General features: G+C 45.0%; 1 protein-coding gene across 1 annotated transcript in view; it reads right to left on the reverse strand.

Annotated features, from left to right (window-relative positions):
• The window catches only part of LOC115193029 (ubiquitin carboxyl-terminal hydrolase 24), a 52,712-nt gene that overhangs the window by 8,001 nt on the left and 25,030 nt on the right, over positions 1-19,681 (reverse strand). The window contains exons 19-44 of the mRNA XM_029752023.1: positions 18,640-18,716; positions 16,390-16,530; positions 14,957-15,193; positions 14,590-14,799; positions 14,265-14,438; positions 14,072-14,157; positions 13,852-13,960; positions 13,510-13,665; positions 13,182-13,375; positions 12,501-12,723; positions 12,259-12,421; positions 11,897-12,058; positions 9,898-9,968; positions 9,665-9,825; positions 8,746-8,807; positions 8,468-8,659; positions 5,890-6,149; positions 4,102-4,347; positions 3,889-3,987; positions 3,696-3,778; positions 3,470-3,611; positions 1,552-1,880; positions 1,319-1,443; positions 1,000-1,141; positions 725-875; positions 420-494 (exon numbers count right to left, since the gene is read on the reverse strand). Of these exons, the coding sequence (XP_029607883.1) occupies positions 420-494; positions 725-875; positions 1,000-1,141; positions 1,319-1,443; positions 1,552-1,880; positions 3,470-3,611; positions 3,696-3,778; positions 3,889-3,987; positions 4,102-4,347; positions 5,890-6,149; positions 8,468-8,659; positions 8,746-8,807; positions 9,665-9,825; positions 9,898-9,968; positions 11,897-12,058; positions 12,259-12,421; positions 12,501-12,723; positions 13,182-13,375; positions 13,510-13,665; positions 13,852-13,960; positions 14,072-14,157; positions 14,265-14,438; positions 14,590-14,799; positions 14,957-15,193; positions 16,390-16,530; positions 18,640-18,716 (4,070 nt within the window). The remainder of the gene's footprint in view (positions 1-419; positions 495-724; positions 876-999; positions 1,142-1,318; positions 1,444-1,551; positions 1,881-3,469; positions 3,612-3,695; positions 3,779-3,888; positions 3,988-4,101; positions 4,348-5,889; positions 6,150-8,467; positions 8,660-8,745; positions 8,808-9,664; positions 9,826-9,897; positions 9,969-11,896; positions 12,059-12,258; positions 12,422-12,500; positions 12,724-13,181; positions 13,376-13,509; positions 13,666-13,851; positions 13,961-14,071; positions 14,158-14,264; positions 14,439-14,589; positions 14,800-14,956; positions 15,194-16,389; positions 16,531-18,639; positions 18,717-19,681) is intronic.

Genomic DNA, 19,681 nt, shown 5'->3' on the forward strand with positions numbered 1-19,681 from the left:
CGAGGAGAGAACAGGGGGAGGAGGTGGAGACAGAGAGACAAGAGAGAGAGGAGGATGAGAGAGAGACACAGAGAGAGAGAGAGAGAGAGACACAGAGAGAGAGAGGAGAGAGAGACAGAGAGAGACAGAGAGAGACAGAGAGAGAGAGAGAGACACAGAGAGAGAGAGAGAGAGATTGTTGTTACTGTTGTCCCGTTGACAATTTTTGATTCTCATTTTTATTTATTTTTTATATTGTAAATATCCAAAGTAAGCTTTGGCAATATGTACATTGTTACGTCATGCCAATAAAGCGAATTGAATTGAATTGAATTGAATTGAGAGACACAGAGAGAGAGAGACACAGAGAGAGAGAGACACAGAGAGAGAGAGACACAGAGAGAGAGAGAGACACACAGAGAGAGAGAGAGACACACAGAGAGAGAGACACAGAGAGAGAGAGACACAGAGAGAGAGAGACACAGAAGTGGAGGGGGAAGGGAAGAGGAGTTTGTCTGTGCGCCACAAGACAGTGTTATACTGCACTGTTGGAGCTAGGAACAAAAGCATTTCGCTACACCCGCAATAACATCTGCTAAATATGTGTATGTGACCAATAACATTTGATTAGCGAACTGAGCTAAAGCCTAGGCATTAACACAGGGGGCTTTTTTAAAGTCCTCAGGTCTCAGGCAAGGTGACTGATTACAAAACGTGGTCCACCGAACCAGTCCAGCGTAGTTACCTGGTAGATCCTAGCAGGCATCTTCTCCACAAACAGTCCTTTCTTCTCTCCCTTCCGTACGAGGCGGGTCAGGACAGAGAGACGGTCATTGTTGGCCCTGGCAGGGCGAGGGGACGACTGGGGACTGACGTCTGGGCTAGAGGGCGCCGAACTACATGGAAGAGAGAGGGTTACAGTGTGAGTCGTGTGTGTGTGCATGAGGTGTGTGTATGTAGGCTGTGTGTGTGTGTGTGTGTGTGTGTGTGTGTGTGTGTGTGTGTGTGTGTGAGACTCACAGCGTGAGGTCTTCTGCCTCTTGCCTCATGACGCTGACTCTGCTCTTCTTAGGGAGAACAGGAGAGTTCTGGTCACTGATCCTCTGGTAGAACAACATGTAGGCATTCCAATACCGCCGCCGCACATCCGGGTAGGGGTTAGCTACACACACAAACAAACTGATGTTATGTTGGATATTTCATAAGTTTGCCGTTAATGCACAGAAGGAACTGAAAAAAAGGGGACCAAGGACACTACCCAGAGGGACCCCAAAAATGTTAGCGCTGAGAATGTTCCATTTACATCCACTATTTGGTCTACCTGTTAAATAGGACTTACACTGATCATAGACTTTAGGCCGGTACTCTCCTCCAAAGCACTCGTATTCCAGTGTCTCGTCGTTCATGTCAAACTCCTCGACCACATTGTCATTAAACTTATACCACCTCCCTCTAGCACTTCCCCTACAGGAGAGGAGAGCAGAATGGTAAGATGACTATTTGTGATCAATGTAATTTCCTTGTCTTTAAAATGCGATATTTGTTTATAACACTTAAGTGTTAGTCTCTCACCGTCGGTCCTTTATGAAGGAGTAGTAATGTCCAGCGTGTGCCTGTCCGCTGTGGACTACGACTCCCACAAGCTCGTAGTTCTCAGAGATAGTGACCTTCTTCCTGGGTGAGCCACCTGCCTCCCCCCGGCCCTCCCCCCCCTCCGCCCCCCCATCCTGACGAGCCATGCCAGACACTGTGTAGGGCTCCATGTTCAGCACCCAGGGAAACCTGATCTGCTCGTCGTATTTGATGGAGCGTCCGCTCTCCCAGTCGAAGCCGAAGCGCATCAGATGGATACAGAGAACACTGGGCAGGGACTTTATGCAGGTCCGCTTCACCGTGGTACGCTGGAGAGATACACACACCAAGTTAACATACATGTACACCAACACTGGACATCGACTTAACCTCTTGTCGTTCGCCTAGGATAGGGGGCGCTACAGCGATTTTTGAAAAAAAATTGTGCCCATTTTAAACGGCCTCCTACTCAAACTCAGAAGCTAGGATATGCATATAATTAATACTTGTGGATAGAAAACACCCTAAAGTTTCTAAAACTGTTTGAATGGTGTCTGTGAGTATAACAGAACTCATATGGCAGTCAAAACCCCAAGACCGATCGTAACAGGAAGTGGAATTATGAATTGTGGACTCAACTTCATCAGTTTGCCTGTAAATCACACAGTGAGCAATGGTTCATTGAGCACTTCCTATTGCTTCCACTAGATGTCCCCAGTCTTTACAAAGTGATTTGAGCCTTCTACTGTGGAAACTGAATGAATGAGACGCAGTGGAACGTGGTCACACGGAGAGGGCCATCACCATTATGATGCCGGCGCCCCTGGCTACCCTCCCCTTTTGAAACGTTTTGAAACACAATGCAATCGTCCCCCTTGAATCTTATTGGAGCTCTGGTTGAAAAAGGCCCTAAAGATTTATGTTATACAACGTTTGACATGTTTGAACAAACCTAAATTTAAAAAAAAAAGCATTTTATTGAAAGAGAAGTCCCGCAGCCGACGGAAGTTTTGGAGCAGCCTTCAGAACGCGCTAACAAGAACAAGCTATTGGGAAGTAAAGGATGGACTTTTTCGAACGAAAATACATTTGTTGTGGACCTGGGATTCCTGGAAGTGCTTTCTGAGGAAGATAATCAAAGGTAAGGGATTATTGACAATAGTATACAAGACTAGATTTGATATGCGATTGTTCCAAGATGGCGCTGACCTGTATTGCTAGCCTATTTTTCTGAGTATCGCATCCCCTTTTATCGCAAAGTGTGATTACCCAATAAAGTTATTTTTACATCTGGCATTACAGGTGCTTTCAAGAGATATTCATCTATAAATCTTAGAATGACAATATTACATTTTAAAAATGTTTTCGAATAGTAATTTAGTAAATTGTAGCGCTGTTTCACCGGATGCATTTGAGGGAAAATAGTTAGTCAACGTCACGCACCGATGTAAAATGCTGTTTTTATATATAAATATGAACTTTATCGAACAAAAGAATGCATGTATTGTGTAACATGATGTCCTAGGGGTGTCATCTGATGAAGATTGTCAAAGGTTAGTGCTGCATTTAGCTGTTTTTTGGTTATTTGTGATGCATGTGGTTGGTCGGAAAATGGCTATGTGGCTACTTTTACGATATACTCCTCTAACATAATCTAAATGTTTTGCTTTTGCTGTAAAGCCTTTTTGAAATCGGACAACGTGGTTCGATTCAGGAGAGGTGTATCTATAAAACGATATAACATAGTCCTATATTTGAAAAAAATATATATATTAAATTTCGTTATGCTAATGGCGATAGGATTTTTCGCTGGAGCCCGACCAGGGGTTAATAAACATCCTGTTTACACACACATCCTCTTTATGCAAACACACACACACACACACACACACACACACACACACACACACACACACACCTTCTCCTTGCACTTCTCGCAATAGTAGGCGTTGGTTCCTTCTAGCACCTCCCCCCTGACGAACTGGTCCAATGAGATCTCCAGACTCTGACACGAAGTCACACCCAGGTTCAGCGCCATAAACGTCTCCTCTCGCTCATATCTACGATCAGGGGTCAGAGGTTATAGTTAATGGGTTTCGAAGTGATGGCTGTGTGTGTGTGTACGCGTGTGTGTGTGAGCTCACCGGTGAGGACAGTCTTTGCAGATCTTCTGATCAGAGAAGATACCCTGGAAAGTGTTCTTAAAGATCTGCTCACGGCCGATTTTCTAAAGAACAAAACAGACAACATCTCAATATGTCAATAATAAAAGGTGTGTGTCACATTATAGTACAAATATGTGTGATAAGTAGATGTGAATGGTGGAGTGTGTGTAACCTTAAGGTGCTCGTCCAACTGGTCCACCAGTGAAGTGAAGAACTCATAAGCATCCTGTTGCTCTCGTACATACAGCTCCTTATTCCACATCTTAAAGATCTACAGAAACAAAAGCATTCATTATTTTCGAAGGAAACACGTGTAGTTAGTCGAGTATGTACTGTGTAGTGTACTTGAATAAGTGTGTGTGCACGTCTGCGCATGTTCGGATACCTTCCAGAAGTTCTCAGGGACGTAGTACTGCAGCTTGCTCTCCATCAGGTGTCCGAACAGAGACTGGACCTGACAGAAAACACTCTCGTCTGGCTGCTCCGTGTCGTCCTCTATAGACAGAAAGGCCTCAGCCAGGCCAGGCTGCATGTACAGCTGCTGGAACACAGCATTCATATAGCAGGTGGCTCCACCGTTCTTTAACCCTACGAACCCCGACACAGAACGACTGTCCACCGGCGGTAGGAACTGGGAGAGGGGCACGGAAGGAGGGAATAGGAGAAGAGAGTTAGACACATTACATACCTGTAAACACTTCAGTTCTATCAAGCATTTCTCCATTCACGTGTGTTTGTTGTGTGTGAGCGCACACCAGGGTAGTAACGGTACACGTATTCATACCGAACCGTTTGGTACGGAGACCCCGTTTGTTCCGCACTGTGAACCCGAATGAATACATAAAAAAACAGAACAACACTAGGCCTATAGGCTGTGCCTACGCTGCATGGTAGGCCAATGTCTCCAGTAAATCTGAGCTGAAAAGATATTTCAGGCTATTCCGTTAACACAACTAGAGCCTATGCACACGTTGTAATCCAAATTCAAATCTTAACTGCCGCATTTCAAACTGTCCTGGGGTCGATAAACCAGGATTGGACGTTCCCACCACCATCGTTTAAATCTCCCTTTTGGGAACATTTTGGCTTCCCAGTAGATTACAACAACGATGGACAACGCCTCAAATATGGTTGACACATTTACGCCGACATCACCCCAGTATACCGGAGCAAGACGGAAACGCAAAGAAAACAATGCATCGTCTCCCCTCTGCATTCAAGCAGCCCTTGGCAGCGGATTGTGACAGAGCCAAAGAACTTACAAGAGCGACAGGTAGACTATTCTCTGTGGTTGAGAATAGTTTTTTCCCCACAGCACCTCGTGAAAGTACTCGAGCCAACGTTACGAATTTCCCTCTCGCACCTATTTCAGCAAACAGGAAGTAGACTACCCACTCTATATAAGCAAGCCAAAGCTTTCCATGAATTGACCAATGTACACTGTGTTGGTCTTACTTAACAGTTAAAGCCTATCACATTACCCCGGAAGGAGATGTATCATGCTACAGACACTTTATGAGTCACAAGTACCCATCTGGCACTGAAGGAGGTAGTGTCACGGTTCGTTCGTAACCGAGATGGAAGTGGGAATTTACCATATACGACTGGGGGGGAAAAAATACACTTGAACGGTCGTCAAACTCATAATTACTAGTGGGAAACTAGTCTATCATCCTGAGAACCCACTTCTCTCACATGCTGACCTCTGACATCACCTGCTAAGGAAATGTACAACAGCATTTCTGGCAGTTAAATGTAACAAAACATTATTTGTAACAAAACATTATTTATAAAAAAAGCAATCTATTTATGTGGTTTTTGAACTCTATAATTTGTTTGCAAGCATGATAGCTATTCTTTTAGTTTATGGTTGACGCAGCGTTGTTGGCCATTAGCCAATCAGCGTTTCTCAACGAGTTAAAAAAAAAAAAAAAAATCACATGAACGCATCCAACTGGTATTTACGACTTCATAACTGGTAAACTTCCACCTCCCTACAAATGCAGCATCAGAGCGGAAACTTAAGGCCCAACATAACAATCCAGTCACAACAGACAACGTCAGGAACATTGTGAAATGTGAATGCAAAACGTACCAAACCGCGGATTTGGTAAACCGTTACACCCATCTGTGTGTGTGCGTGCGCACGAGAACAAAAATTTGTGCGACTCACGTCAAACTCCTTGCTGAGCGAAGGGTCTGACTGGTGGTGCATGGACAGCAGTTCTCTGGTGATGAGCTGTAGGTTGGCCACAGAGCTGTCTGCCAGCATCACCAGCACCTCGTAGGCTGCCAGTCTGCTGCTGGCCGTGCTGCACTTGGGGAAGAAGTCGTGGCTGGGGGGGGAGCTGGAGGCGGGGTTAGAAGTGTTCAGGATGATGCGGGATGCTCGGAAGAGGAAGTCATCTAACAGCTGCTGGATTAGAGAGGGACCTGCAGAGAAAACGCACATGCTGTAAATGTGAAAGCCTTGTATTTGGCGACTTTCAAATCCGAACTGCCTGGACTGTGTTGTAATGTTAGAAGACAGGAAATGATACTGAACAAAAATATAAAAATGCAACATGCAAAAATGTCTAAGATTATACAGTTACAGTTCATATAAGGACAACAGTCAATAAAAAAAAAGCGGGAACTGGAATACACTGTTTTACACATCAATCCAGAGTATCCCAAACATGGTGAATGGGTGACATGTTTGGTGAGTATGCAGGCCATGGAAGAACGGACATTTTTAGCTTCGAGGAAGTGTACATATCCTTGCGACATGGGGTCGTCCATCATCATGCTGAAACATGAGATTATGGCGGCCGATGACAGGCACGACTATGGGCCTCAGGATCTCGTCATTCAAATTGCCATCGATAAAATGCATTGTTTGTTGTCCGTGACTTATGCCTGCCCATACAATAACCGCACCGCCACCATGGGGCACTCTGTTCACAATGTTGACATCAGCAATCCACTCGCCAACACGACGCCATACATGTGTGTCTGCGGTTGTGAGGCCGGTTGGACGTACTGCCAAATTCTCTAAAACGGTGTTGGATGCGGCTTATGGTAGAGAAATGAACATTAGACATTCATGCTAATTATACGCTCCCTCAAAACATCTGTAACATCTGTGACATTGTGCTGTGTGACACAAAACTGCCCATTTTAGAGTGGCCTTTTATTGTCCCTAGCACAAGGTACACCTGTGGAATGATCATCCTGTTTAATCACCTTCTTGATATGCCAGACCTGTCAGGTGGATGGATTATCTTGACAAAGGAGAAATGCTCACTAACAGGGAGATAAACAAATTTGTGCCCAAAATTTGAGAGAAATAAGTGCGTAAGGAACATTTCTGGGATCATTTATCTTATGAACCAAGGGACCAACACTTTATATGTGGTTTATATTTTTGTTCAGTGTAACTTGCAACTGTGCTTGGTGCTGTAGCGTCTCCCTACCACAGCAAAGCATTCGAAAAATGTAACCTTAAAGGATCTGATCTATATGTGTGTATGTCTGGCTGTCTGTGTTCTGATGTGTGTGTACAGACTGGCTGTCCAGGTGTGTGTCCAGGTGGAAAGGCACACACACACACACACACACACACCTGTCTATATAAGGTCCCACAGTTGACAGTGCATGTCAAAGCAAAAACCAAGCCATTAGGTCAAAGGAATTGTCCGTAGAGCTCCTAGACAGGATTGTGTCGAGGCACAGATTTGGGGAAGGGTACCAAAAAATGTCTGCAGCATTGAAGGTCGCCAAGAAGACAGTGGCCTCCATCATTCTTAAATAGAAGAAGTTAGGAACCACCAAGACTCTTCCTACAGCTGGCCGCCCGGCCAAACTGAGCAATCGGGGGAGAAGGTCCTAGGTCAGGGAGGTGACCAAGAACCCGATGGTCACACTGACAGAGCTCCAGAGTTCCTCTGTGGAGATGGGAGAACCTTCCAGAAGCACAACCATCCCTGCAGCACTCCACCAATCAGGCCTTTATGGTAGAGTGGCCAGACGGAAGCCACTCTTCAGTAAAAGGCACATGACCGCCCGCTTGGAGTTTACCAAAAGGCACCTAAAGGACTCTGACCATGAGAAACAAGATTCTCTCTGAAACCAAGACTGAACTCTTTGGTCTGAATGCCAAGCATCATGTCTGGAGGAAACCTAGTACCATCCCTACGGTGAAGCAGAGTACAGAGAGATCATTGACAGACTGGGGCAAAGGGTCACCTTCCAACAGGACAACGACCCTAAGCACAAAGCCAAAACAACGCAGGAGCAGCTTCGGAACAAGTCTCTGAATGTCCTTGAGTGGCCCAGCCAGAGCCCGGACTTGAAGCCATCGAACATCTCTGGAGAGACCTGAAAAAAGCTGTACAGCGACGCTCCCCATCCAACCCGACAGAGCTTGAGAGGATCTGCAGAGAAACTCCCCAAATACAGCTGTGCCAAGCTTGTAGCGTCTTACCCAAGAAGACTTGAGGCTCTAATCGCTGCCAAAGGTGCTTCAACAAAGTACTGAGTAAAGGATCTGAATACTTATGTAAATGTTATAACTTTTTTTTTTTATTACATTTGCAAAAATTCATAACAGTTTTTGCTTTGTCATTATGGGGAAATGTGTGTAGACTGATGAGGGGGAAAACTATTTAATACATTTTAGAACAAGGCTGTAACGTAACAAAATGTGGGAAAAGTCAAGGGGTCTGAATACTTTCCGAAGGCACGGTATATGAATGTGTGTGTGTACTCACCCAGTTGTTCCTTCTCTGTGCCACAGAGTGACAGTAGTGTTTTGATGAGGCGGAGGTGTCCAGCCTGCAGGATGTTGTCAGCCTCACTGGTCTCCATCTCAGAGCTCCAGCTGGGCTCAAAGTTATCCAACCAGCTGATCTCATCTTCCAACATGGCCACCGCACTCACTGACAACACCTCCATCTCCGAACCTGGAGTGGGACAGGAGCATTCATCATGAGTCAATGAGTGTTGGAAAACTGTTGGTGTGTGTGTGTGTGTGTGTGTATAAACTTACTGGTCAAGTCATCCAGTAGTTGACATCGCAGGTCAAAGTACTCAGTACACTGTGACAGCAACCTGGATAGACAGAACAATATTACACTCAGGTATAGACAACAGACAGGACAAAATACACAGAACAAAACAGGCCGTGGGGCTGTACATCCATATACACTTACAACTAGCTACAGCTATATGACACTATACATCAGCTTTTAAGTGATATTTTCCAGTTACATGCTGACTAGACCGGGCGCGAGCGGGCATCCGCGCGCATGTTGATTTTGTCCAGACGCGATCAGGACACGCAGGTTGAAACAAACTCTGAACCAACTATATTAATTTGGGGACAGGTCGAAAAGCATTAAACATTCATGGTAATTTAGCTAGTTAGATTGATATTGCTACTAATTTGTTCTGGGATATAAACATTGAGTTGTTATTTAACTGAAATGCACAAGGTCCTCAACTCCGACAATTAATCCACACATAAAAAGGGTAAACCGAGTTTGTTTCTAGTAATCATTCCTGCGTCAGTCTTCTTCTTTGGAGGTTATATGGTGGTTGGCCACCAACTTTAAGGTGCATTACCACCACCAACTGGACTGGAGTGTGGACCTCAGTTCATCTTTCAATCACCCACGTTGGTATACGCTCCTAAAAACCAATGAGGAGATGGGAGAGGCGGGACTTGCAGCGCATCAGGAGTCACAAATAGAACCAAGTTCTATTTTAGCGCCTGGCTACGCAGACGCTCGTTGACACACGCAAGCAGTTTGGATGCAATGATTGAATAACATGTATGTTATTCAAATCATTGCAAGCGGTGTGGTCAGCATGTTAGTCCATCTATCATGGATAATTTGGCGCCATCTGCTGTTTAACATAACTTACTACTGCCTCCCAGTAGTAATGACAACAACACGTGTGTGTACCTCTGGTTGACTCCTCTCATGACAGACGTGGGGCTCCAGAGGGGCAGCTGGGAGCTGAGGACGACTCGGAGCAGGAACACGTTGGGTTTGACGATCTCAGGGAACGCAGAGCTGTCCGATTGGCTCAGAGTGTACAGCTGGTCACATGCCACGCGCCGGATCTGACAGAGACACGGGTTAGAACCCACACACACACACACTCAGTCTCACACACCGACACACATCCTAGTTACCTCTCCACTGGCTGATCCTAGCAGGATGTCGATGATGAAGTCACTGACACAGGGGAGGATGTAGAATGAGCCTGGAGAGACAAACACACCGTTAGCATTCCGTCTTTACAAAAACAGTGTCTGTGTGTCAAATCAAAGCCACAGTCTACATCTGTTGTTTACCAAGCATGTGATGAATACAAACAGTGAAATGCTTACTTACGGGCCCTTCCCAACAACGCAGAGAGAAAGAAAATACAGAAGTAATAGAAAAGTAAAACACAAAATAATAAATACACAATGAGTAGCGATAACTTGGCTCTATACGCGGGGTACCAATACCGAGTCGGTGTGCAGGGGTACGAGGTAATTGAGGTAGATATGTACATAGAACTAAGAATAAAGTCACAGATAATAAACAGTAGCGTATGGAATAAGACAAAAAAAGTTAGCGCAAAAAGGGTCAATGCAGATAGTCCAGGTAGCTATTTGGTTAACTATTTAACAAACTATTTAGCTGTTTTATGGCTTGGGGTTAGAAGCTGTTCAGGGTTCTGTTGGTTCCAGACTTGGTGCATCGGTACCACTTGCCATGCAGTAGCAGAGAGAACAGTCTAGGACTTGTGTGGCTGGGGTAAGTGACCATTTTTAGGGCCTTCCTGTGACACCGCCTGGTATACAGGTCCTGGATGGCAGGGAGCTTGGCCACAGTGATGTACGCATTACTCTCTGTAGGGCCTTGCGGTCAGGTGCCAAGCAGTTGCCATACCAAGCGGTGATGCCGCCAGTCAAGCTGCTCACAATGGTGAAGCTGTATAACTTTTTGAGGATCTGAGGACCCATGCCAAATCTTTTCAACCTCCTGAGGGGAAGAGGTGTTGTCATTCCCTCTTCAAGACTGTGTTGGTGTGTGTGGACTAAGATAGATCCTTAGTGATGTGGACACCGAAGAACTTGAAGCTCTCGACCCCTCCACTACAGCCCCGTCGATGTGAATGGGGGCGTGCTCGGCCCGTTGTTTCCTGTAGTCCACGATCAGCTCCTTTGTCTTGATGACGTTGAGGGAGAGGTTGTCATCCTGGCACCACACTGCCAGGTCTCTGACCTCCTCCCTATAGGTTGTCTCATCGTCGTCGATGATCAGGCCAACCATTGTCGTGCCGTCAGCAAACTTAATGATGGTTTTGAAGTAGTACGTGGCCATGCAGTCGTGGGTGAACAGGGAGTACAGGAGGGGACTAACCACGCACCCGAGGGACACCCGTGGTGAGGGTCAGCATGGCAGATGTTTTGTTGCCTACCCTCATCACCTGGGGGGCGGCTCATCAGGAAGTCCCAGATCCGTTCAGTGCCAGGGAACTTAACTTAGTGATGAGCTTGGAGGGCACTATGGTGTTGAACACTGAGCTTTAGTCAATTAACAGCATTCTCACGTAGGTGTTCCTTTTGTCCAGATGGGGAAGGCCAGTGTGGAGTGCAATAGAGATTGCGTCATCTGTGGATCTGTTGGGCCGTATGCGAATTGGAGTGTGTCTATGTTTCTAGGATAATGGTGTTGATGTGAGCAATGACCAGCCTTTCTAATCATTTCATGGCTACAGATGCGAGTGCTACAGGGCGATAGTCATTTAGACAGGTTACCTTGGCATTATTGGGCACAGGGACTATGGTGGACTGCTTGAAACATGTAGGGATTACAGACTGGGTCAGGGTTTGAAAATGTCAGTGTGTGTTACCTAGCTGCAGTGTTCGTAGCCGTAGACACGAGACCAGTAGAGACAGTGTGTGTGTGTGTGTGTTACCTAACTGCTGTGTCCATAGCCGTAGACAGGTGACCAGTAGAGACAGTGTGTGTATGTGTGTGTGTTGTAGAGACAGTGTGTGTGTTACCTAACTACTGTGTCCGTAGCTGTAGACAGGTGACCAGTAGAGACAGAGTATGTGTGTATGTGTTACCTAGCTGCTGTGTTCGTAGCTGTAGACAGGTGACCAGTAGAGACAGAGTATGTGTGTGTGTTACCTAGCTGCTGTGTTCGTAGCTGTAGACAGGTGACCAGTAGTGACAGGGCCTCTCTAGCGATGATGCAGTCTTTAATAGAAACACTCTGCTGCTTCACGCATATGCCAGCATGCAGAGCTGTGGGTGGCGCTTCACCCTCACTGCTGGAACTGCAGTTACTTCCTGTCGAGAGAGAGCGAGACAGAGGAAGGGAGATGTATAAAGAGAGAGAGGAGAGAGAGAGAAATCCTCAGTATAAGGCCAAAGAATCAGAAGAGCGTAACAGACCATCCATTTCATTGCTCACAATTCAGACTGATGTGTATGTTGTTAAATGTGTGTCAATATATTCCACCAGTGCCTTGTATGTGTGTGTCTCTCACCAGTGCTGCTGACACGGGTGCGGACCCCAAGTGGGAGGAGCGAGCTGTGCTCTGGTCTGATTGGCTGTGGACTTCCGACGAGGTCCAATCGGCCGGCGGCTGCTGCCCATGTCAGACGCATGAAGCACGCCAACGTCGAGGTGAAGTCCCCCACCTCCATCGTCTATGGAGGAGAGACATGGTTAGAGGTGTGTGTAAGATGTGTGTGTATTAGGTATGCATTAGGGTGTGTGTGTGTGTACCTGTATAGCTACGCGTGCAGCCGGGATGATCTCCTCTACTCTGATGGAGGAGCGTTCAGACAGAGACATCTGTCTATAGGAGCTCTTCTCTGGCGTCCCACACAGCGACAGCTGCCTCCCCGGTCGCCCCGCGTTACGGAACGGCCGACTAGACAATGTGTCGCCCTCTCGGATGACATCATCATCCAGCAACGACGGCATACTCTGGCCAACCAATAGGAACCTGCAGGGGAAAGAAAGTTCCAATCACATTCAACCTCTCTAACAACTTATCTAAACGTGTGTGTGTGTGTGTGTGTGTGTGTGTGTGTGTGTGCGCGCGCAGTTGTGGATTTAGGTATAGTCGACAATAAAACCAGTCTGCACACCACCAAGGTGAATTGGTTTAGTCTTGACTCTTGGTTGACAGTGTTGGGGGATGGGTAATGTATTGATGCTCGAGTGCCAAATCAACACAAATTTGTTTCTATTTGTCTTACTTATTTTTTAGATTTATGACTTATTTTTGTTTATATTTTATATTTATATAGTTTAAATGGTATGATTATTTATTTGTGTTGTTGTGTCTGAATAAAAATTGCAGTTAGTGTAGAATGGTGGGTGGGGGTTCGCCCAGGGAGCCATACAAGCTAGAACCGCCACTGTGTGTGTGTGTGTGTGTGTGTGTGTGTGTGTGTGTACCTGGCCAGTTGTAGACAGATGGAGTAGACTCCCTGTCTGGTCTCATAGTCCACCTCAGAGGGAATAGAGTCTCGCTGCATCACGTTCACCACCAAACTGAGACCTCCAGCTTTCAGGAAGTTCTCACAGAAAGACTTGACACTGGTCTTAGCCATCTCATCATCTGAGGTTGGCATCAACTTAGAACTCAACACCTTGAGAAAGAAAGAGAGAAAGGAGAAGAAAGAGAGAGGTCACAGAAAGAAGTGTGTGAAGTGTGTCCGTGCACAAATGTGTGTGTGTGTGTGTGTGTGTGTGTGTGTGTGTGTGTGTATAGGAGTGTGTGTACCTCTAGGTTGTAGAGGACTCTGAAGGTGGACATCCCGGGAGCAGAGGATCTGAAGAGTGATTCCAAGATGGAGGCAGCACTGGGCTGGTGCTGCTGCTTAGAACCCAGAGACGGAGACCGAGAGCCTGACCCCTGACCCAGGGTGAACAGCGTCTTCTACAGCAGACACACACAGGAAACGCTATACACGTTATCATCCTGGCTCTGGTCAGAGGGGTTGAACTGTCCTCATCATTTCAACCCAAACTAACCCCCCCGGGTCTGACCTGATGGTTGCTAGTACAGGGTTAGATTATTATAGTACTGAAGGGTTAGTCGCTATAGAACTAAATGTAAATGTACCTGGTGACTCCAGACACTGGACTCTTTGGGAACAAAGTTATCTAGAGCGTCCTGAACCTCTGGGTCTGTTGGGATCAGCAGCAGCAGCTTACGCACACGCAGGGTTGTCCTGGAACACACACACACACACACACACACACACACACACACACACACACGGAACGTCATACATTCAGGTCCAGGTCCTTGAAGGATCTGTGTGTGTTCGTGCACAACTCACCGGGGTTCGTCCAGGTTGGCCAGCTGGTAGAGCATCTCAAACACGTTGCACACCAACGCCATGACAACACCTGGAAGGGACTTCTCCTACAAACACACCGTTAGCACATAATCAGACCCAAACATGAACTCAATGTGTTCGTATATGCATGTCAGTGAGTGATTGTGTGTGTGTGTGACTGTGTGTGGTTTACCTGTTCCATAGCGTAGGCTGAGTTGAAGACCGCAGAGCTGGAGGAGGATGCGGAGGCGGAGGATTCAGAGCTGCCACCAGAGGGCGTGCCGGTGCCAGAGCTCTTCACTGTCAAAGACTGCTCATCACTGAACCCCAGCTGGGACAGCAGCTTCTGGTCCCGGTTCATTGTCAACTACAGACGGGGAGAGAGAGAGTTACACAAAACGCACAGATACATATGATACACAGTCACACACACACACTTCCATCTTTTGGCTTACTATGCTGTCACACACACTGTTCAGTCAACAAGACACACAAATAACACACACACACACACTCACCACGCTGTCATTGGCAAAGATTTGGACATTGTCGACTGGACAGCTGAGGTGCTCAGCGATCTTCCAGCGGATGCTGCCTACAGTTTCATTACTGTGGGCCTCCAGGGTGAAGGTGTCTTTGGTGGACTCATAGGTGACGTGTAGAGAGACAGGGTGGCCATTGAACGACGCTCCGTGAGGTAGAATGGTACGAGGCACAGAGTACAGATCCTACACACACACACAGTCATTTTTCTATCTTTCCATGTCACGCTCTCATCCCCCAAATAGAAATGGTTTATAACGACATGTAGGTGAAAGTAGTCTAACGCTTAAAACTAAAATTGTAAATGCCGTGTTACATATTTTGGTCAGTGTGAGGTCTTACCTCGATAGTGATGACGTAACGCTCAGCCAATAGCAGCAGCCTCTCAATGATCACCAGTTTGGTGGACCTGGAAGGTGATTGGACCGACGTAGCAACAGTTGGCATGGCGGTGGCCGTCAGCATCTTGGTTGCCCTGGTAACAGCATGAGTCAACGTGGGGCCTCCTAGAGCTGAACTGGCTGCCTCCAGTCGTTTGTAACAATCAGCAATGAACTTCTTGTGTAAAGACACAGAATCCTACAGACACACACAGAGTCAATAGCAGAGATCGTAACCATGACCCACACACACACACACACACACACACACAGGTTTGGGTACTAACGGATTGCATGTAACAGGGATTACGTAATCGTATTACAAAAATGAAGTAACTTCAGCCCAGATTGCTTAAAATAAAAATGGCGTAATCAAATTAGTTATATTCTTAAAAACAACTAATTACTTCATCTAATATCAAGATGTGTGCTGCAATAGAAATTGCAGGTTTTTGAGAGCTGTGCTGAGTGTCACCTTTTAGTGGAAATGGATACTTCTCCTTTCTGTTCGGATCTATTTAAAATCTCCAAAACTGCCAAATTACTTTCGATTGTTTCTACAGAAACTTTCTTTATTAAACAAAAAAACATCAGACCCCCGCTTATTGAGAACTAAATTATCCCCCATTTCATCAGGATCTTTCTGTCAAAAGGACACTTTAGATTAGTTAACACAGGTCCATCCTGTTTGTTCACTTCCTAAGCCCTGAGATGACACACACGACAAATCAGATGCTTACACAGCCAACCCTCTAGTTTCAGTGGAAATAAGTACACTGAAATATACCTGTCAGTCTTGGCAGACAGATCTACGTGTTTTTGCAAACTGAGAATAGTACACATTCAGAATATTTGCACAATTGATCATCCAACTCATTTTATAATCAGATTTCTCTTGGATCCGTTACATATGTCTACTTTATCGTTCCAGACTGTTATGCTAAAGGTGGGCCAGACATTCCAATGACCATTTCCTCTTTTACTGAGCACTATCTCCTTGGTGGCTGGGTGCAGTAGGACTATAACTGCACAATCAAAGAATGAGAGTTGGGTATGTTTTCCCTACAACTTGACAATGAAACTGACTTTTTAGCACTGATGCCATTTCATCAAGAAGATGCAACAGGTATCTGAGACAGCAATTGCCCAAAAACGCTGAGTTGGGTGGGCAAGAGGGGAGACAGGTGGGCAGAGAGGTCACTCATCAGTCTGCAGCATAAACTGATGTGGCAGATGCTGGCTAACCAAGTAATCCAAAAGTAATCAGATTGTGTTACTCATTCCAATGGATTATATAACAAATTACTTTTACGGTCATGTAATTTCTAATCAGTAACTGATTACCTTTTTCAAGTAATCCACCATCAAACCCTGCACACACACACACACACGCACCTTCTTCATTTTTGGGTTGAGGTTGGTGTAGCTGTAGGTGATGATGAGCTGGATGGCCTCGTTAGCGATCTCCTCGTCAGGCGTTTCCATGGCAATGCGCCAGATAAAGTCCATCCCAGACAGGTCTAGCCGCTCCACAAACTACACACACAGGACCGTAATGATAAAAGGGTTAGGGTGTTTAGGTCCCTCAGGTGCATTAATCCTAACTGTCATGCTAGTGTTAGCGTCATATGCTGAATAAATTGACAGAAACTGTCAGATTGTTGGAGTCCATAAATGACTTTCCAGCTCTGAAAATATGTCTCAATGCTGATATGGAGATGAACGACTGTCTAGACATGTCATGAACCAAATTATTTAATAAAAAAGGGGTCGTTCCACCATGTCGGTGCCTTTTGAGATGTGTAACTTGGTGGAAAAAATAGATGTCACCTAATTTTAACATTGTTAAATAGAGCACATACATGTTCAACATAAATGTTTTTTTAAATAAAAAATAGAATAAGACTATAGCAGTGGTTCCCAAAGTTTTTTTATAGTCCTGTACACCTTCAAACATTCAACCTCCAGCTGCGTAACCCCTCTAGCACCAGGGTCAGCGCAATCTCAAATGTTGTTTTTTGACATCATTGTAAGCCTGCCACACACACAATATGATACATTTGTTAAAACTTCTTAAGGCTAGGGGGCAGTACTTTGTTGTCCGGATGAAAAGCATGCCCAAAGTAAACTGCCTGTTACTCAGGCCCAGAAGCTAGGATATACATATAATTGGTAGATTTGGATAGAAAACAGTAAAGTTTCTAAAAATGTTAAAATAATGTCCGAGTATAACAGAACTGATTTGGCAGGCGAAACCCCGAGGAGAAACCATCCAGGGAAAAGAGAAATTGAGGTCATAGGATTTTCCAATGGTTTAATATGGGATACACTAATTATTAGGAACCTGGTTGCAGTTCCTATGGCTTCCACTAGATGTCAGTCTTTAGAAATTGGTCAATGTTTTTCTTTTGAGAAATGAAGAAGTAGTGCTGTTCTTTGTACGTGTCACTCTGAAGGTCCCCCATCTTTTGTTGCGTGTGAACAGGAGCGCACTCCTAGATGGTTTAATTAGATTTTTGCCAGTGAAACGAGGCTACTCAGGCGAGAGAAAAAAACTCACAAATGTATAGTCCCATTGGAAAATATAAATGTACTGTTTGAAAATGAGAAGAAAAAATAATAATAATTAAATGTGAATTTTTATTTGGCGTACCCCCGACGGCATTGCGCATACCCCCAGTTTGGGTATACCTGGACTATAGAAAGTTTTAGTATTATTAATGCCTATTAAAGGTGCACAATACAGATATCACTCTGCCATTTCCTGGTTTCTAAAATTCTAGTAGTTTGCTTAATTTCAGTTAGTGACAAAACAAGCAATTATAGTGTAGAGATTCATTGTACCATCTAAACAGCTGTAAAAAATATTTTCCATAACCAAAATACTGTATTTTCAGCTGTTTGAAGCTGGTGTACAAAACCGAAAGTAAAAAAAAAGCTAAAATGAAACTTCTGACAGATATTTAACTCAAATTTCTATGTCAATTTTGTTGGGTCGCCCCAAAAGTTATATGTTGCCGCTTTAAGTGCCAAATAATGTCAGAGTTTTCCGTAACAGGTCTGATGATTTCATCTTAAAATCAGCCATATATTATTTTATGACAGAAGAAATGGAAGCTTGTTTTGTGCAACAGGCAATTGAATGCAAGCTTCACAAAAAAAATGAAATTTGTAAAACATTTCTAGCCTGTCTATATATGGGTAACAAGGTTGATGTGTTATGCTCGACCAACTCAGTTTTCCACTACAAAACACTTTATTCATATTCAAAATCAGATTTATTGAATTCTCCATGGGGTCTATATTAAAAAAAGGGCACTTATCTGAATATAACAGGTTTTTAAAATTCTATATTGGAGCACAATTTCTAATTAAAATATCAAATGGACGCATAAGGCACTCATTTCATGTAATGACCTAAAAAGGGCGGTGTGTAGACAAATGTAACTATACTTGTGGGAACCCAAAAAAAATGCAACCATCTGGGGACATTTTGGCGATCCTCATAAGGAAAAAGGCTATTTCTAGAATTAGGGTTAGGTTTAGGATTAAGTTTTGGGGTTAAGTTTAGGGTAAGGGAAAATAGGATTTTGAATGGGAATCAATGTTAGTAAAACAAGACTGTGCGTGCATGTCCTGACTCACCAGTTGAGTCCCCTGGCGTTTCAAGCGATGGTCACATAGGTTGACGTTCTCAAAAAAGGTCTTGAACAGATTGAAGCCTGAAAAATCCCAAATAAAACCCTGGTTAAAGCCACTACGTAAGATCTACATGCAGAGCATTCGGAAAGTATTCAGACCCCTTGACTTTTTCCACATTTTGTTAGGTTACAACCTTATTGTAAAATGGATTAAATTGTTGGTTGCCCTCAATCTACACACACACAATACCCCATAATGACAAAGCAAAAACTGGTTTTGAGATGTTTATTAACATAAGTATTCTGACCCTTTACTCAGTACTTTGTCGAAGCACCTTTGGCAGCGATTACAGCCTTGAGTCTTCTCAAACCTGTATTTGGGGAGTTTCTCCCATACTTCTTCGCAGATCCTCTCAAGCTCTGTCAGGTTGGATGGGGAGCGTCGCTGCACAGCTATTTTCAGGTCTCTCCAGAGATGTTCAATGGGGTTGAAGTCTGAGCTCTGGCTGGGCCACTCAAGGACATTCAGACTTGTCCCGAAGTCACTCCTGCGTTGTCTTGGCTGTGTTCTTAGGATTGTTGTCCTGTTGGAAGATGAACCTTCGCCCCAGTCTGAGGTCATGAGCACTTTGGAGCAGGTTTTTTCCCCCTTTTTTTCTTTGCTCCGTTCATCTGACTAGTCTCCCAGTCCCTGCTGCTGAAAAACAACCCCACAGCAATCTCAGCCACCACGCTTCACCGTAGGGGTGCTGCCAGGTTTCCTCCAGACCTGATGCTTGGCATTCGCTTGGCCAAAGAGTTCAATCTTGGTTTCATCAGAAAAGAGAATCTTGTTTCTAATGGTCTGAGAGTCCTTTAGGTGCCTTTTGGCAAATTCCAAGCGAGCAGTCATGTGCCTTTTACTGAAGAGTGGCTTCCGTCTGGCCACTCTACCATAAATGTCTGATTGGTGGAGTGCTGCAGAGATGGTTGTCCTTCTGGAAGGTTCTCCCATCTCCATAGAGGAACTCTTGAGCTCTTGGTCACTTCCCTGACCAAGGCCCTTC

Source organism: Salmo trutta, chromosome 4 (assembly GCF_901001165.1).
Source record: "Salmo trutta chromosome 4, fSalTru1.1, whole genome shotgun sequence".
Taxonomy (NCBI): domain Eukaryota; kingdom Metazoa; phylum Chordata; class Actinopteri; order Salmoniformes; family Salmonidae; genus Salmo; species Salmo trutta.